Here is a 19,556-nt window from a genome sequence, read left to right as displayed (position 1 = left end):
CAATCAGGGCAGTTCATACTAACCTAGTGAAATGTTCTTATCTATTATATGCAGCTTGGAGGTGATGTCATGACCCCATTTGCAGATTTTTTAAAATTACTATATTTGTGCAATTGTCTACCTCAACAGCATCATCGGGGAATGTATACAGTTCTTGTCATTTGGTCTGGGCCACTTCAAGAAATTTAATCTAATCTGATGCCTTATTTTTTATTGTCCCATTTCTTTCCCAACTTTATTTGATACCATGATCTGAAAATTATTAGTGCCTTCTGCAACACTACACTGAAAACCATGACTGGGAATAGTGACAAGATCATCCTATTACTTTTAGCGGCCTATCTTGTTTCAACTGGTACATCAAGGAAACAATCACTAAGCAATTTTGCATATCCTTTTGATAGTTGTGCAGTTCATTTTAACCATTCTGAGTTCCACAGTCTCTATCTATTTTACAAAAATTTCTTCTTTGTAAAGGAAATATCATGCCATGTCTGTCATGACGTACATTTCCTTACTCTCATAGACTGACCAAAAACAACAAAAAACTGCGAGCCACGCTTCACTTCTGGCAGTTACCATTTCTGTAGTTTCATCAGTATTGAAACGTGAGATGCATCTCAGCCGGCAGATGAGATGATGAGTTGCCACTGAAATTGTACATTACATTATGCATGAAAAAGACTTGATTATTGCTACATTACTGAGGTGTGCCTCACAAAATGTGAATTTAACTTTATGGTTTACTTTTATTGACACTATTAAAAGCATTAAAATATTTGCATTATGAAAGGATAATAGCGTCTCACCATATAGCGGAGAGATGGAGTCATAGATAGGCACAACAAAAAGACTGTTAGAAAGTGAGCTTTCGGTCAACAAGCATCAAAGCACCTACATCCAACACCAACACTTATTTGTTGGGTACATCATAATCCCTGTCTTCTCTTACTGCTTTTGCCCCCCCCCCCCTCCAACTCCCTAAACTGCCCAGGAAGTTATTCTATGCAGTTTTAACACACATCCTATTGTCCTGTCTCTTCTTCTAGTAAGTGTTTAACACATATTCTACAGTCTACATGATTTTCAGCATCCTTCTGTAATGTCAAATCTCCAAGGCTTCCTCTTCTTTTCTGGTTATACCCTCAGTTCATGATTCACTTTCACACAATATTATGCACCATATGTATATTATCATTAATTTATTTGTCAAATTAAGCTCTGACTCAAAGAAAACCACCCAATGTTTCATGATTCCACAGTACAAATTACACATGATTCAAATCACATTAATGTGACCACTACCTACGTTCAACATCAACATGCAGTAACCACTCACAGATGGCAGGTGGCAGCACTAGCAGTGTGGGGTGCATAAAATTTGTCGGAGCAATTGCAGTGCACCATGGGCCATAAGTGACAGGAGTGAATGACAGCACAGAGATATGAACAGGCAAACATGAGTGCAACTGCCGAGCAACTGACAACCCAGAGGAATCATGAGGCCACTAACAGTGTTTCCTGAATGACTGTTCAGTGAATGTAGCTGTGTGAGGGCCTCCACAGCAGGTGCCTGGTTCATTCACACTGACTGACTGTTGTTCATAGGCAATAAAGGCTGGAATTTGCATGCCAATACCACTACTACACATCCATTTTCAAGTGAATCACATTTTATGTTACATTGGACAGATGGCTATAAGCATGTACAGCCCTGCAACATTCATTGGAAGAGTCCAGGCCAGAAGAGGGAGCATTATGATCTGGGGAATGTTTTTGAGGCTTTCCCTAGGAGGTGATCTCATCATTCTGGAAGGTACCAGATGATATAGATTACAACCAAAATATGTTTTCTGGAGATTTACTTGGATTGAATAAAGAGACTGAATCTCTATCAGGTAAATCTGTAGCACATTTGTGAGAAACAAACTACAGTCACTCCCAACTTTTACAGACCATTCAAAATGAGTGTCATTTGAATCATGAGAAAAAATTTTAACAATTTTATAATGTCATCAATCAACAACAATGAAGGGAAAGTGTGTTCTTTAGATGTACCTGGAGGCACTGGCATTACATTTTTGATTAACATGATATTCACAAAAGTCAGATCTGGCTGAAAAATTGCCCTTGCTGTGGCATTGTCTGACACTGCTGCCATACTTTCAGATGGCAGGCAAACTGCTCATTCTACATTCAAACTTCCCCTGAAATTTTGTGGTTATGACACCTACAGCATCTATAACGTTTCTAAGCAAAGTAATCCTGGTAAACTAATACGGGATTGCACTCTAGTTGCATGGGATCAGGTTTTGATGTCCCATAAAATATTCTTCAAAGCAATAGACAGAACAATGCAAGTTTTGTGTAACAACAATATCCCTTTGAATGGCTGCACCATTTTGTTCCTGGAGACTTCTGTCAAATCTTACCATTACTCTGAAGAGGGATAAGGGCAGTTGAAGTCAAGTCATTTTTGCAAAGATTGTACCTGTATATAATAAGACTTGAACTTAAAACTAATATGAGAGTTCTGCCTTTTGGACAAGATGATATACATTTTGCTAATAGCTTGCCCAAAATAAGAAATGGCAAATTTCAAGCAACAAATGGTAAAATAAATATTAATAACATCTGTTTTGGTACCAAAAAAAGTGGAATTCATTGATAAAGTATACCCAGATATTCGTAACATGTCAACTAAGACACTTGATTGGTTTCAGGAAAGGGTGATATTGTCACCTACAAATGAGATTTCAGGAAAGGGCTATATTGTCACTTATAAATGAACCAGTCAGTAAAGTATATGACTTCATTCTGCCAAGTCTGAGGTTCCATCACAAACTTATTACTGTGCTGACACAATCTTAGATAGAGAGTAACCAGTGGTTTACCCTCCTGAACTTTACAAGGATTATTTTTAAAGTAAGAATTGTTTGTAATGGAGTACGAGAAATTTTATTTATGAATGTAAATTATATCACAGACTACAATATGCACTTTTTTTCGCTTTTCAACATAGTCATCATGAACATTTAAACAGTTGTCAATTCATGACAACAGCTTTTGGGTCCTAACATCAAACAACTGTACCACCTGACCGTCAAACCAGTTAGTAACAGTTTCTTTCAACATGTCGTCATTTTCCAACCACTTTCCACCAAGAAATTCCTTCAGTTTTGGAAACAGATGAAAGTCTTATGGTGCTACTCAGTGCTGCATGGTAGATGAACCATTGACTCCCAATGAAACTTGTCTAGTTACATCTTTGTTCTTGCCACAACGTAAGGCCGAGCATTGTCATGAAGCAGAGTGATGTCACCAGAGAGCAGTCCCCGTTGGCAATATTGAATAGCACACCTAAGCTTTAACAGTGTTTCACAGTACCTCTCAGCTTTTCCTCTTGGAAAAAATGTAACAAAAGAATGCCTCTCCAACCCCAAAAAACCATGGCCATGATCTTCTGTGTTGAAGGTTCTTGTCTGAATTTTCATGGTTTCATTGGGGAGTTTGAATGATGCCACTCACTGGATTATTGTTTATTCTCTGAAGCATAGTGCAGAATCCACATTTCATCACCGGCCACAATGTGACTCAAGAATTTGTCACCATTTTTGTCAGTAACAGTGATAAACTACTAATCTTGAAACCCGTGGAAATTTCTGAAGTAGCTCGTCAATAGTGAAGTGTCCGTTTTGGCGAAATGCATCATCAACATTTTGTGTCAGGTTATCAATCATAACAGTAGGTCATCCAGAACGTTCGTTGCCAAAACATTTGTCCTTTCTTCATTAAACAGCTTACACCATTTACACCACACATTTCCACCATTCATTACACCCACATTATAAACTTCAACAATCTGCCGGTGAATATTAACAGGACGAACTTTTTCTTTGTTTAAGAACTGAGCATCAAGTGCACTTCACAATAGGTAGGTTACTCATTGACATGGTGACAAATGAAGCAGTATAACCATACAACCAACACTGGCAGAGACACAAAATGTATTTTTGACATAGTGAGAGACTGGCCAAAATTAGTCGACCACAAATGGACGTCATGTGACAAGATGCGTAGACATGATGTGCTGTCGGATTTTGCTTTAAATATGACCCTCTTAGGTTCTCCGATGCCACCTGGAACTTTACTGCATAAATTAATACTAAAACCAGGTGCATGCACCTACTGACCTATTTTACCAAAAAATTTAAAGCCATCCTGTATCTGAACTGAAACAAGACTCCTAATAACTAATCTCTAACATTTTCTGGTCAACTGCACACTACTAACTGACCTTGGAACCAAACAAACTGTTCTGATACCAAGAATGCCAATGATGCCCACACCTACTTTTGGTATGACAGTTAACAAAGCATAGGGCAGGACACTGAAACGTTGCTGGAAATGACCAAAGCGTGCATTGTTTTTCACATGGCCAGTTGTACATAGCCCTGTCACAAATGACATCAGAATATAATGTGTTCATTTTTCCACCCAACACTGAAGAGGTTATCAATGTAGTATACAAAAGAATATTTTAAATAAACATAAATTAGCTGCTAGTCCACAGTTAAAGGCTTGTTCTGGAGGCTAAATGCAACAAACTTTGTTCAGCTTTCTATAAAAATATGATCACTACTGGAATTTGGAGTTAATATTCAGTGACACAACATTGTTCTCCAAGTTCTGATCATTACTTTACTCAGTGGCCTGCAAACTAAATTACCACTATATCAGGCAAGTTGACTAGTTGTAGATACTCAGTGCCACCCATGCGAAGCCATGGGTTGTTAGTACGATATAATCTGCTGACTTGTATTCTTAATTTCTCCGAACATTGATGCTGTGGTAATATCATTCTGACGCTTGTGTCAACTCAGACACCCATTACATAATAGAGTAATATCATATAAAGTGCAGATTATATACTTACTCTGTTTTATTAGCCTACATGTCCAGTCTGCAAATATATCCTTGGTAATGTTTCTTGTACAAAGAAAATTTAGAACTATTATACATATTACTGCTTGGATTTTTCAGGTGACTTTTTCATGGGTTAAAAAATAAAAACAAACTTGTGGTTTGTTTTCAGAAGTCCACCCAAACTGTTGATTCCTTATCATGCACAATATTTCAATAACTAAGTTGAAAGAAAATGACTAGATTTGTAACAGGATCATTGTGTGCAAAATGGAATCACATACTCTGCTAGAAGCCCAAAAACAAATCATAAAACTGACTCGCCAAAATTTGGGTCACTTTTCCAACAATAATTCTGTTTAAATTAATGCAACATACCTTGTCATCACTGGAGGCCAGCAGTAAATCCAGCCAGGGATAGAAGATTCCATCTTCAGAGAGGCCAGCGGGATTGAAGCATGGGCCACAACACAGAAGTGCACTCATAGCTTGAAGGGCTGACAGCTGCAGCTCTGAGCATGGCTTCTCCTCTGCTGTGCTGGATGAGGATCCTGCACTTACATCTTGAGACTGCCCTGGAGATGCTAGTGGCCGACCAAAATGCCCACTCCAGCCAGAAAAAAGATTGAACAGATTTTGCCGGAGATCCCTCTTGAGCAGAGTCTGGCATGTCTCCACTACATAAAGAGAAGCCAAAGATTACCAACAGACTTAGGATACAAACAACTGGACAAGATGTTATTGTCAATCTAATCTTTACTCTGAGAGTATTACTTTTTCTTTGTTTCAGATTCTTACTGACACTTCTGTACCACTGCTTTAAAACTATACAGGATACTTATAATTAAAGTAAAACTTTCAAACCGCTGTAGAAATAACACCAATGGTCAGAATGATGTCAAATTGCAATGGAATATTATTAGAGAAGGGGAAAAACGTATAGCAGAAGAAAAATAAATAGTTACAAAATGTAGCAATAGGTGCCGCTGTAAGCATCACAATTTAATAGTGGTCGACTACAAATCACAAATGAATCATACAACAATGCCTAAGGTGTATGTTTGATGTTAAACAAACTACACTACTCAGTGTGCATGTGTGTACAGGAGTGATACTGTTAGTTACACAAGCCCATTCACCACAGCAATGTCATACACCACAGCAAGGTTATATCAAAATGGATGGGGAAAATCTGTTTTTAATTGTCCTGAGGCCAAAAACCACATAAAAAAGCATCAATCACATCAGTTTTTAATCGTCCTAAGGCCAAAAACTGCATAAAAAGCATCAATTACATCAGTTTTTAACTGTCCTTTGGCCAAAAACTGCATAAAAAGCATCAATCACATTGGTTTTTAATTGTTCTGAGGCCAAAAACCACATAAAAAGTATCAATCAAAATCAAATTGGATTATTAATTTCCATGTGACTGGTGCAAAACATGTTCAATATGCTGAAATTGAGAAACAGCATGTTCCACAACTGATCAAAGTGTTTCCAGGGTCATGTTCAGAATATGCTGTGCAATGTGTGCCTTCAATGCAGCTAAATTTGAAATCGGAACATTGAACACATCATCTTCCAGATCGCCCGAGAGCTAGAAGTCACACAGATTAAGATCAGGTGATTGGGACAGCAAGGCGGTAAGGAAATGGCGGCTGATAATTCTAGCATTTCCAAAATGGCACTTCAGCAGCTGCTTAACTGGATTTGCAATGTGTGGAGGTGCGCCATCTTGCATAAAAATGATCCCATTCACACAGCCACACTTTTGGAGAGCTGGAATGACACAGTTGCACAAAAGACACTCACAGAACTTACCAGTGATGGTACATGTAACAGGACAGGAAGCACCTGTCTCTTGGAAAAAATATGGCCCGATGATAAATGATGCCGTATACCCACATCACACAGTGACCTTTTACAATGAAGTGATACTGGTTGATTTGCATGTGGATTTTCCATTGCTCATATTTGACAATTCTGTGTACTGACATATCTTGCCACATGGAAGTGGGCTCCATCTGTCCACAAAATCTTCCACGGCATGGCCAATCATTGTTCACTTCCATGCGAGCAATAAATTCTAAAGCAAATGTCTCTCTTGCTGGCAGGTCAACAGGAAGCAACTTGTGCACATGGGTAATTCTGAATGGATAGCAAAGAAGGATGTTTTGTAGGATTTTAGGCACCATGCTCACAGGTATGACCAAGTTGCACTACACATTTGCCCACCACTACTCATATCCTCCTGCACTGCTGTGGCCACTGCTTCCACTGACACCGAATCAATTCATTTCCTCCCTCTGCCAAGTTGCACACCAAAAGAACCTGTCAATTCGAATTTCCAAATCATTTTCCACAGACCCAAGGCAGTCATCGGACCAACACCTTTTTTTCAAACACTTCAGTGTCCGGAACATCTGCAGAGTGACTTGTGTATTATTCTTGTAATACAGCTTTACAAGCAGACCACGATCCTGCATTGAGACAGTCATCGCGAATCTTGCAGACGTGAAGGGAGGAAAAGCCGTGTACTGGGTGTGTTTTTACCAACTTCAATGGGTCGTGTGCACGACAGGTGTTTCCATTTAGGTATTCTGACACATACAGAGCAATCTATTGATCAATTTTCACACTATTTATTTTTTCTGCCATACGCATTACCTCTTCTCCGACAATATTCTTGTTGCAATCCGACGTCATTCTGACAAGTGGTGTTATTTCTACAGCATTTTGAAAGTTTACTTTAATTATAATCACCCTGTATAAAACAAGAGACAGAAATATCCATGAACTTCACATTAGTAATAAACCCACATTCCTCTACTTCATGTGACTCCTTAGAGCTGCCTTCAACAGCACTTTTTTTTTCTTCTCTAGTTGTCACAGAACAGACCAAGTTGTAGTTTAGGCAACAATGTTAAACACAGAGTGTGTCACGAATTGATAAAAGAAAAATGAAATTAAAAAAAAAACATGAAAATAGTGAAAGGTGTCCTTGAAGATGATGATCATGTGACCATAAGGTTGTTCACATGAGTATTATGATTTTTGATAAATGATTTGAATATGTGAAAAATTTCTGAGAACTGTGTCTCTGATTACTTAGCAGACTAACAGAGGCAGGAATGATTTTTTTAAAATAAAGATGTTTCTATTGAAACATCTGTCAGAGATTTAAATCATACATGAAATCACAGTACAGCTGGAAAAAATTTCTCACAATCTATAAATCATTTTAATGAATTTAGTCACTTAGACAAAAACCTTGCAGAAGAACAAAACCCATCAACAGTTGCTCAGGATTGGATCATAAAGTTTCTGTGAGTGTATTTGTGCATGCCAGAAATTTTATACCCCAAGTCCGTGCAAATACAGTTTGGATGTATTATCTCAGGCTTCCTATTATTCGGGCATGAACCTACCAGACTTCAACTTATTTCCCAAATTGGGCAAAACCTTCCTTGGAAGAGCTGTCTGATCCCATTACCTAAGCCATTCAAAAGTAATGAATATATTGTTCCTTGAATCAAATAACAAAATATTCCAGAAGTTGGAATTAAGTTATTGACAATGAGGGTGACTATACTGAAGGATTGAGAGTATCTCACACATATTGATGCCTAACATCATTGCAGTTCAAAGCACAGAAGCGCAGTGAGTTCAGCAGTTGCCTGGCTTGAGCTAATACGAACAAACCAATTTTTGCGAGGTATTTGGGATGAAGTATGAGTACAAATTCTGTAATTGGCAGTTTAGGGCAGTTGTATGCATGAACAACTAGAGTTGGAATAAGAAACATAAAAGTAGCATTACAAAATTAAACTTCCAGCGAGCTACGGGTACGATTAAAGTATGATGGCAAGCTGAAAAGTAATGCCTTGAAATATTTTATGTGAAAACTCTTAAAGGTTTCTGAATAAAACAAAAGTTATTAACATACTACAACTTTATTCTTCATGTCTAAATATTTATTTCTCATCAGTCGTTGTTAGAGTCACTGTAGAATGTTTGACTTTGTTGACTAAGATGTTCTTTAAGTTTTGGAAGCAGCTGAAAATTGGCTTTGGCCAAGTTGGGACTGTATGGAGGATGAGCGATGACACTGGACACAAGGCTTCAGACTGTTGCAGATGTCGCATGCTCAGGTGTGGTCTCTTATTGTCATGCTGAAGGAGACTATTCTCCATGTGTGGATGAACTCTTCAAATTCTACAGCAAGCTGTTTCTCATGCACCAACAAAATTACATTACATATCACCATGTTACGTTGTACTGTTTGGAGCCCTACAGCAGCAGAATGCTGCAAATATGCCGACATAAAGAATAAAGATCTAGACTGTTCATAACATTTATTTTAATCAAAAACCTCAAAATTCATTGTTGTAGGAAATATTTTTTATACTGTGCAGTTCTTTGTAAGTACTGTGATTTTGCACAGTCAATGGAGCTATTAACTGATTTGATGTGGTCTATTGAGATTTCCTCTTCTGTGCCAATCTCTTCACCCCAATCCCTGTCTCCTGTTTTAACTTTTGCCCCCCTGCAAGTTATTCTATGAAGTTTTAATACATGTCCCATTGTCTTGTCTCTTTTTCTAGCCAGTGTTTGACACATATTCCTCTCCTCACTGATTCTGCGGTCTTATTGACCAAAAAATTTTAGCATCCTTCTGTTAATGTCATTTCAAATACATTCTTTTCTTTTCTGGTTGTAACTCAGATGATGATCCACTCCCACACAACACTATGCACCAAACATATATTCTCAGGAATTTATTTGTCAAATTAAGCTTTAACTCAAAGGAAACCACCTAATGCTTTATGATGCCATAGTACAAATTATACACAGTCCAGTCACATTAATGTGACCAACCGAACAGGGTAACACAGTGCTTAGTACACTGGACTCGCATTCGGGAGGACGACAGTTCAAACCCACATCCCGAGTTCCTGATTTAGGCTTAAGGCAAATGCTGGATGGTTCCTTCAAAAGGGAATGGCCACTTTCCTTCTCTGTCAACGGGACATTAAACTCTAATCTCCTCCATTAATGCAACCAAGACCTATGTTCGATATCAACAAGCAATAACAACTCACAGATGGGAGGTGGTAGCACTAGCAGAGGAGGGTGCATAAAACTTGTCAGGTAAATTGCAGTGACAGGAGTGAGTGACAGCTGCATAGATGTGTAGAGGCAAACAGGTGTGCAAATGCTGAGCAACTGACCAATTCAGATGAACCAAGGTGTTCCCAATAGTGTTTAAACTGAATGAACATTCAGTGAATGTAGCTGTGTGCGGGCCTCTGCACAATGTGTCTGGTTCATGCATCCATGCTGACTGTTGTTCATTGGCTACAAAAACTAGAATTTGCACACTAGTACCACAACTAGACATCCACTGAAAGGTGACAAGTGGCCTTTTCAGATTAATCACGTATTACTCTCTATCAGAAGACAGTTGTTGGCATGTATGGCCTTGCAGCAGTCTAAGGAAGGGGTCAGGCAAGGGTATGGAGAGTTATGATCTGCAGAAAGTTATTGTGGGATTCCCTGGGAGATGATTTCATCATTCTGGAAGGCACAACAAGCTCAACATGAGTGTGCATCTATTCATGTCCATCCATACATGCAGTTTGTTTTTCCTTGACACGATGGCTTCTACCAGCATGATAACGCAATATGTCACACAGCTCGCAGTGTATGTATGTGGTTTCAAGAACACCAGGATGAGTTTACCTTTTCCCCTGGCCACCAAATTTTCTGGATTTAGAAACAATTGTGAATCTGTGGGAGCACCTTGATCGGGCTGTTTGTGACATGGATCTTCAACCGACAACTTCACATAGCTGGTTATGGTATTCAAGTCAGCAGGCTTCGCATCCCTGATGGTGCCTTCCAGAACTTCACTAACACTCTTCCTGCACAGCTCACTGCAGTCCATGCTGCAAAAGGCTGACAGGTGGCCCGATTAATGTGACTGGCTAGTGTATTTCGTGATATATATGAAAGTTGTTAGCATTAATTGTGATTGTTGTTGTTGTGGTCTTCAGTCCAGAGACTCGTTTGATACAGCTCTCCATGCCATAATACAGTAAAGCATGAACTGTTAACATGAGAAATATACTACCTATGAGAAATATATTACCTGTGCTTATTTAATGACTAAAGTGATTTTCATGACTCAATTTTTACTGATCTCTTAAATTAAAATTTGCTTTTTACTGTTTCCCAGTACAAGAAGGCTGCTGAAGATGGGCCAAACTGTAGTTAATAATCTTGCTTAATTGCAAAACCAAATTGTGGAAACTCAAATTTACATTATTAATCCCATTTTATTTCCTGTAACCTGCGTCTCTGATGAACCTGTGTTTGGAATCGCTTTCTCTCCCTTCAGTGCCCTTTGAAGGAAAACCATCATCATTATCCCAAAGAATGAATTTTAAGCGATTCTGAAAACTTGGGAGATGCAATTCAATTTGTAAATTTGTGTGTCTACCAACCCCACTTAAAAAGAACGAAGGCATATGGAGGAGGGTTTAATGACTCACTGACAATGAGGTCATTAGAGATTAAGTATATAACTCCAATCAGTTGAAGGATGGGGAAGAAAACCAGAGGATCTATTAAAAAAGAACAATTCCAGCATTTGCCTTAATCATTGAGCAAAAGCATGGAAAACCTAAATTTGGTTTTCAGGATGCTAATTTTAATTATCATAACACCAAATATGTGTCCAGTGTACTAACCACTGTGCCATCTCAGCCAGCAGTCCTGCTCCAGTTGTTTCTGTTTCACTAGATGATAATTAGATGCTCATTTTGGCTAAAACATTGTTGGTATTCATCCTGAATAAATTGCATGATAAATTGCTTATCAGATTTGCAGACATTAGTAGTGAAACAATGATAGTAGCACATCGTAACTAACTTTCCAAACTACTACCTTAGTCAAATTATATGTGCTACAAAACTCTTCAAAGCAATCCTCTTAGCAGCTGGCACATCAACTCCATCACTGCTGTAGGTGCTGAAATGACATTTATAGATTTGCAACTTACTTCTCCCTTATTTTCAAACATTTCAAAATCTCAAACGTTTGTCATCTAATTATTTTTGTTCTACTAGAGTTTTCTGATTACAGACATCTTCACCAGGAGTTACAGAATGATACTTTATTATTAGTTAATCAATTTTATTTTGTCATGTATTTCACTGTAGCTCACGGCATGTTAACCTAGAGTACAGTTATCTCAATGCAATTATGTATGAGGTATTTGAAAAAAATTCCAGAACTATGTCCACAAACTTTTCTACATTACCTTTTACTTATTGTGCATGGTTTCCTTCAAAATACCCTCCTCCACAATTGATACACTGCTTCCAATGCCGTTTCCAACTCCAGAAGCAGCCTTGGGACGCCTCTTACTGGATTGCAGGAAGCGCCATCTGCAAATTTTCTTTTATCTCGTCTATCATTGCAAATCTTCATCCTTTCAATGTGGTTTTCAACTTTGCAAATAAAAAAAGACCACAGGCGCCAGGTCTGGAAAGTATGGAGGATGAGGCAGCACAGTGATTTGGTTTTTGTGCAACAGTCACGCACCAACAGGGATGAATGTGCAGGTGCGTATCGTGATGCAAGAGCCATGAACTGTCTCACCACATTTCAGATCATTTTCATCTCACATTTTTTCACAGGTGTTGCAATCCATCCTCATAGTACCACTGATTAACAGTTTGTCCCTGTGGTATTAATTCACGATGAACTAATCCTTCAAAGTCAAAGAAAACTGTCAGCATGGCTTTCACATTTGACCTGACCTGACAAGCTCTTTTTGGACTTGGACAACCTTTCCTATCCCATTGTGAAGACTGACCCTTGGTCTCAACATCATAACCATAGACCCATGTCTCATCACTAGTTATGATTCTCTTAAGGAACATCTGGTTCTCACTTGTGCAATCCAAAAGCTCTTCACAGATTGTCAGACAAAAGTTTTTCTGGTCTTGACTCATGAGCCATAGGACAAACTTAGCGGCAACACAATACATTCCAAGATGCTGTGTCAGGATTTCATGACAACATCCAACCAAAATGTTACATTCTTCTGAAATCTCTCAGTCAGTCAGTCCTATTGATTCGCACTCACAATTTTGTTGACATTCGTGACATGAGTGTCATTGGTAGATGTTGAAGAGCATCCTGAACGAGGGTCATCTTTAACCTCTGTCCAGCCACTTTTAAATCATGTGATCCATTTGTAACACTGAGTATGGCTTAAGCACTTGTCATCATAGGCTTCCTGCATCATTTGGTGTGTCTCTGTAAAGGTTTCCTTGAGTTTCATGCATAATTTAATGCAGACGCATTGTTGCTCTAACTCTGCCATCTTGAAATTCGCAAACTGTGCGACACAACATTCTACTCAATACAGCACTGAACAATAACTAACAGACATACAACAATGAAACATCTGGCAGTTAAACACTAACACAAGCATGTGCAGGGATGCCAGCCGCATTTCGCTTTATAAATGTTCCGGAATTTTTTGAACAGATCTTGTATTTGAGCAATGCCTGAACCAGCTTGTTCTTCAGTTTTCATGAAAAAGCACATTAATTTCTTTAAAATTCAATTTTTGTGCATTGTGGAAGCCGAGATTTGTCTCACTGTGTAAGAGGCTAACATGCCATCCTTTCCTAACATCTGATCACATCAAATGAAGTCCACTTACTTCTTTGATGTGCAGCTTATCACTCTTACCTGTTTGCTGTCAGCTTGCCAAGTCACAAAGAATAAGATGACCCTTTGAGAGCTAACATCATTAGTTTGGCTTAATAATGATCTATCTGGGCACTATGTATGCTTGTACTGATATGCTGTCACATCACCCTGCTTATGCATCTTTATATCTGAGGAACTACTGTGAGATCAATGGCTGTGACAGCTAACAGTAGAATATTTCTGCTAGAAACAAAATAACTGTAGAAGTATGGGCTGAGGTAGAGGGTAACAGAATGAATCAGCAACATGTATTCTTGTATCTAATTTATTATTCATTTGCTATTGCTACAACGAAGTATCTACAAAAATATGTAAATTGATAATAATACTTACATGAGAAACTTTTTATCATTTTTCTTATGAAGTTGCAGAAATGAAATTTTATATCTTTGACAGCTTGCACATCCTTGTCTGCTTCACTTTCCAAATACAGGCGGGCTCCATCAACATATTCAACAAAAGTAGGATGAAGTGACTGAGTTTCACGATCTAGCACCCACTGACTGAAATGCAAAAAAAGCACATGCTGTATAATGGAGCAGTTGTTAAGATTAGAGTAATGAAACACTGTACAAAGTGCACATACCAGTTTCCAAAGGTTCCATATTCAGCTATAAGCTCAAGGACTCTAACTAATTGTAAACGAAGAGCATCTCGTCTCCGTCTTCTTCTCATATTCTCCTGCTTTCTATCCACTGCTTCTCTTATGTACACAGATAATTCCTCCATTAGATCCCTAAAAAAATAAACAAATAAGATAATTTCCATATAATCATTGTTTGATCATTTTCTGCAAAGAATGTGACATGCAAGTATTTGAATAACCTTACACAATAAGACAATAACAATAAAATGTTGTATTGCTACAAGCAGACTACTAATACCTTACAATTGTCTTCTCCCACCCTGCACATCAGCAAGGATGACTGTAATGCTATAAACGCATTTAGCAGAGAGATATTGTGCAGGATTTGCAGCTTTTGGTCTTCTCTCTGTCTTATCACTGAAAGAGCTGGAACTACCATCACTCAACTGCCATTCAATTGCACTGACAGTCCCTTTCAGTTTTCGCCAGGTACTCTTTTGTTAAGCATATCATAGACTATTTTATAAAACAAATGAATAACAAGGAGGGAGTGAAAGACGGGAGTCACCGATGTGGCTCATACTGTGTGAATAGAAGCAGGTAAGCGCCCCATTTAGATATCTTGCCTGAATGGGCCATTGGAGAATAAGGAATGCCCTCTGAAGATTTTCAAGTACAATGTGAGGGATTTTTGAGCACCTGGATGAAGTAAGCAGTATAGTGCTATGGTCTAGTACACTGATTATCAATTTGCCTGCTTGCATTCGATTCTCAATGCTATCATATTACGTTTTACTCCCCACAATGTCATAACCTGCTGTTGTAATGTTCTCATCACCACTTGTTTGTAACAGCCTCATGCATCTTGAAATCTTTCAGAATTTTGGGGGTTGACAAATGTAATTTTGTCATTCTAGTGTCACCTAGTTCTATATCTTTCCTCCAAATTTGAAGATTTTTCTCTCTCTCACTGAGCTGGGGAATTGTTATTTTAATAATGAGAGCTTCCACTTTGGATGGCTGTCAGTGATAGTGAAGGTAACCAAAATATAAGAGGAATATTTGCTAGGATTGTAATCATTGTCATTCACATTTGTACTTGGAGAAGGAACCTGTTATAAATAAAATGAGACTGCATGTAGTGCATCTACATCTATATGGCTACTTCGAGAGAGAGGGAGAGAATCCACATGCCTCATCAAAAAGATTTTGTTCCTCAGGTTCAGTGTATAGTGTCAAATGTTACTTACTATGAAATTATAACTCATAATTTCAATAATATGTCCTACAATTACTGGACTGTAGCTACAGCTACAGGACCCACAGATACAGGAGGACTGTCAGTTATATACCTTTTGCTTTACAAATTGAAAAAGTGTATTTAAGAGCAATGGTGAATTTTTTTTCATCAAAAGTTATAGTTCCCCTGTCATTTCACTGATAGAAAATTCTTGTTGAGCTTTCATTTTCCAATAAAATAATGTGTTTTCATGGAAAATCAGCACAAATACACAGGACTGTGCTGTTCGCAACTGTAGATACTGTTACAAACTTTTGGAAAATAGGTACAGTAAGGGTCAAGTATAGGGGATTTAAAACAGCTGACAGAGCCGGAGACACAGAGATTAAAAAAGATGAGAGAAAGTGGGGATATGATAACAACAGAATGTTGCTATTGAAGGACAGTTGAAATAAAAAATGGTCAGAAATGTAGCATTTAAACCGATTTCTGTTTAAATGTATTAATTCATTAAACTTAAGTAATCATAGCTAAGCTGAATAAATTAATTTTACATATATAAAATGTAACCAGTAGCAGTGGGAATTTAATCTGAACTGACAAACTGGCAGTCAGTGCACTAGACCACTGCACTGACTGATGAAATTGTTGGATGTCCTCCTGAGGGATATTTTGTGAAATCCTGTCGGACTGAGACATTAGATTGTCAAAATCCCAAGATGGTTGGACGGCTCTGCTTATTACTCTCCAAACATTCTCATCTGGCAAGAGAACCAGCAACCTTGTTGGCCAAGATAAAAACTCCCACCATGTGTGGGCAGGCACTATCCAGCTGAAATGCAAGCTCAGGATGGCTTGCCAAGAAGGACAACAAAATGGGACACAGAATATCATAAATATGCTGCTGTGCTGTAAGGGTGGCATTGATGATAATCAGTGGGGTCCTGCTATGAACTGAAATGGCACCTCAGACCATCAGTCCTGGCAGTTGGGTCATATGGCAGGTGACAGTCAGGTTGATATCCCAACATTGTCTTGGCATTTCCACACATCTTCGCTGGTCATCAGGACTCAGTTTGAAGCAGGACTCATCACTGGAGACAATTCTACTCTAGTCAATGAGATTCCAGGCTGAAGACATATCTATAAATGCACCATATTATTCCCCACTTTTCAACCTACAAAACTGTATTTTTCAAAATAATCTCCATTCAATGTGACAGCCTCATGCCACTTTACTGGGAGGGACTGTATGCCCATATGGTACCACTCTACTGACTGACATCACAACCAATGTCTTGTTGCATCAATACCCTCCCCATCATCCATGTACTGCTTCCCACAGAATGTATCCTTCACGGGGCCAAACAGATGGAAGTTGGAAGGTCCAAGATCCTGGTTGCAGGGTGGATGAGGAAGAACAGTCCAATGAAGTTTTGTGAGCTGCTCTTGGGTGCGAAGACTTAAGTGAAACCTTGTTTTCTCATGGAGAAGGAGAAGTTCATTTGCATCTTTGTGATGATGAACACACTGAAGTCATTTCTTCAATTTCCTGAGGGTAACACAAAACTTCAGAGTTGGTTGTTTGCGCCACAAAAGAGCACATCAAACAGAATAACTCTTTCAGAGTTCCAGAAGACTGTTGCCATGACATGACCAGCTGAAGGTGCAGCTTTGAACTTTTTCTTTGGAGGAGAGTTGCTGTGGCACCAGTCTATGGATTGTCATTTTGTTTCTGGCTTGAAGTGATGAATCTGTATTTTATCACTTGTAATGTTTGTTGTTGTGGTCTTCAGTCCTGAGACTGGTTTGATGCAGCTCTCCATGCTACTCTATCCTGTGCAAGCTTCTTCATCTCCCAGTACCTACTGCAACCAACATCCTTCTGAATCTGCTTAGTGTATTGATCTCTTGATCTCCCTCTACGATTTTTACCCTCCACACTGCCCTCCAATGCTAAATTTGTGATCCCTTGATGCCTCAAAACATGTCCTACCAACCGATCCCTTCTTCTAGTCAAGTTGTGCCACAAACTTCTCTTCTCCCCAATCCTATTCAATACCTCCTCATTAGTTACGTGATCTACCCACCTTATCTTCAGCATTCTTCTGTAGCACCACATTTCGAAAGCTTCTATTCTCTTCTTGTCCAAACTATTTATCGTCCATGTTTCACTTCCATACATGGCTACACTCCATACAAATACTTTCAGAAAAGACTTCCTGACACTTAGATCTATACTCGATGTTAACAAATTTCTCTTCTTCAGAAACAATTTCCTTGCCATTGCCAGTCTACATATTATATCCTCTCTACTTCGACCATCATCAGTTATTTTGCTCCCTAAATAGCAAAACTCCTTTACTACTTTAAGTGTCTCATTTCCTAATCTAATCCCCTCAGCATCACCCGATTTAATTTGACTACATTCCATTATCCTCGTTTTGCTTTTGTTGATGTTCATATTATATCCTCCTTTCAAGACACTGCCCATTCCGTTCAACTGCTCTTCCAAGTCCTTTGCTGTCTCTGACAGAATTACAATGTCATCGGCGAACCTCAAAGTTTTCACTTCTTCTCCATGAATTTTAATACCTACTCCGAATTTTTCTTTTGTTTTCTTTACTGCTTGCTCAATATACAGATTGAATAACATCGAAGAGAGGCTACAACCCTGTCTCACTCCTTTCCCAACCACTGCTTCCCTTTCATGCCCCTCGACTCTTATAACTGCAATTTGATTTCTGTACAAATTGTAAATAGCCTTTCGCTCCTTATATTTTACCCCTGCCACCTTCAGAATTTGAAAGAGAGTATTCCAGTTAACGTTGTCAAAAGCTTTCTCTAAGTCTACAACTGCTAGAAACGTAGGTTTGCCTTTTCTTAATCTTTCTTCTAAGGTAAGTCGTAAGGTTAGTATTGCCTCACGTGTTCCAACATTTCTATGGAATCCAAACTGATCTTCCCCGAGGTCTGCTTCTACCAGTTTTTCCATTCGTCTGTAAAGAATTCGCATTAGTATTTTGCAGCTGAGACTTATTAAACTGATAGTTCGGTAATTTTCACATCTGTCAACACCTGTTTTCTTTGGGATTGGAATTATTATATTCTTCTTGAAGTCTGTGGGTATTTCGCCTGTCTCATACATCTTGCTCACCAGATGGTAGAGTTTTGTCATGACTGGTTCTCCCAAGGCCATCAGTAGTTCTAATGGAATGTTGTCTACTCCCGGGGCCTTGTTTCGATTCAGGTCTTTCAGTGCTCTGTCAAACTCTTCACGCAGTATCTTATCTCCCATTTCATCTTCATCTACATCCTCTTCCATTTCCATAATATTGTCCTCAAGTACATCGCCCTTGTATAAACCCTCTATATACTCCCTCCACCTTTCTGCCTTCCCTTCTTTGCTTAGAACTGGGTTGCCATCTGAGCTCTTGATATTCATACAAGTGGTTCTCTTCTCTCCAAAGGTCTCTTTAATTTTCCTGTAGGCAGTATCTATCTTACCCCTAGTGAGACAAGCCTCTACATCCTTACATTTGTCCTCTAGCCATCCCTGCTTAGCCATTTTGCACTTCCTGTCGATCTCATTTTTGAGACGTTTGTATTTCTTTTTGCCTGCTTCATTTACTGCATTTTTATATTTTCTCCTTTCATCAATTAAATTCAATATTTCTTCTGTTACCCAAGGATTTCTATTAGCCCTCATCTTTTTACCTACTTGATCCTCTGCTGCCTTCACTACTTCATCCCTCAGAGCTACCCATTCTTCTTCTACTGTATTTCTTTCCCCCATTCCTGTCAATTGTTCCCTTATGCTCTCCCTGAAACTCTCTACAACCTCTGGTTCTTTCAGTTTATCCAGGTCCCATCTCCTTAAATTCCCACCTTTTTGCAGTTTCTTCAGTTTCAATCTGCAGTTCATAACCAATAGATTGTGGTCAGAATCCACATCTGCCACTGGAAATGTCTTACAATTTAAAACCTGGTTCCTAAATCTCTGTCTTACCATTATAT

The 19,556-nt window shown here is 38.7% G+C and overlaps 1 protein-coding gene across 1 annotated transcript in view; it reads right to left on the bottom strand.

The window, feature by feature from the left end:
• LOC124780415 (protein furry) overlaps window positions 1-19,556 on the bottom strand; it is a 1,170,709-nt gene that overhangs the window by 1,038,110 nt on the left and 113,043 nt on the right. Inside the window, exons 20-22 of the mRNA XM_047253778.1 lie at window positions 14,300-14,449; window positions 14,047-14,216; window positions 5,302-5,600 (exon numbers count right to left, since the gene is read on the bottom strand). Of these exons, the coding sequence (XP_047109734.1) occupies window positions 5,302-5,600; window positions 14,047-14,216; window positions 14,300-14,449 (619 nt within the window). The remainder of the gene's footprint in view (window positions 1-5,301; window positions 5,601-14,046; window positions 14,217-14,299; window positions 14,450-19,556) is intronic.

Source organism: Schistocerca piceifrons, chromosome 1 (assembly GCF_021461385.2).
Source record: "Schistocerca piceifrons isolate TAMUIC-IGC-003096 chromosome 1, iqSchPice1.1, whole genome shotgun sequence".
In the NCBI taxonomy this organism is placed as follows: domain Eukaryota; kingdom Metazoa; phylum Arthropoda; class Insecta; order Orthoptera; family Acrididae; genus Schistocerca; species Schistocerca piceifrons.
Note: the sequence above shows the minus strand (reverse complement) of the source record. Positions and strands in the feature narration are given on the sequence as shown.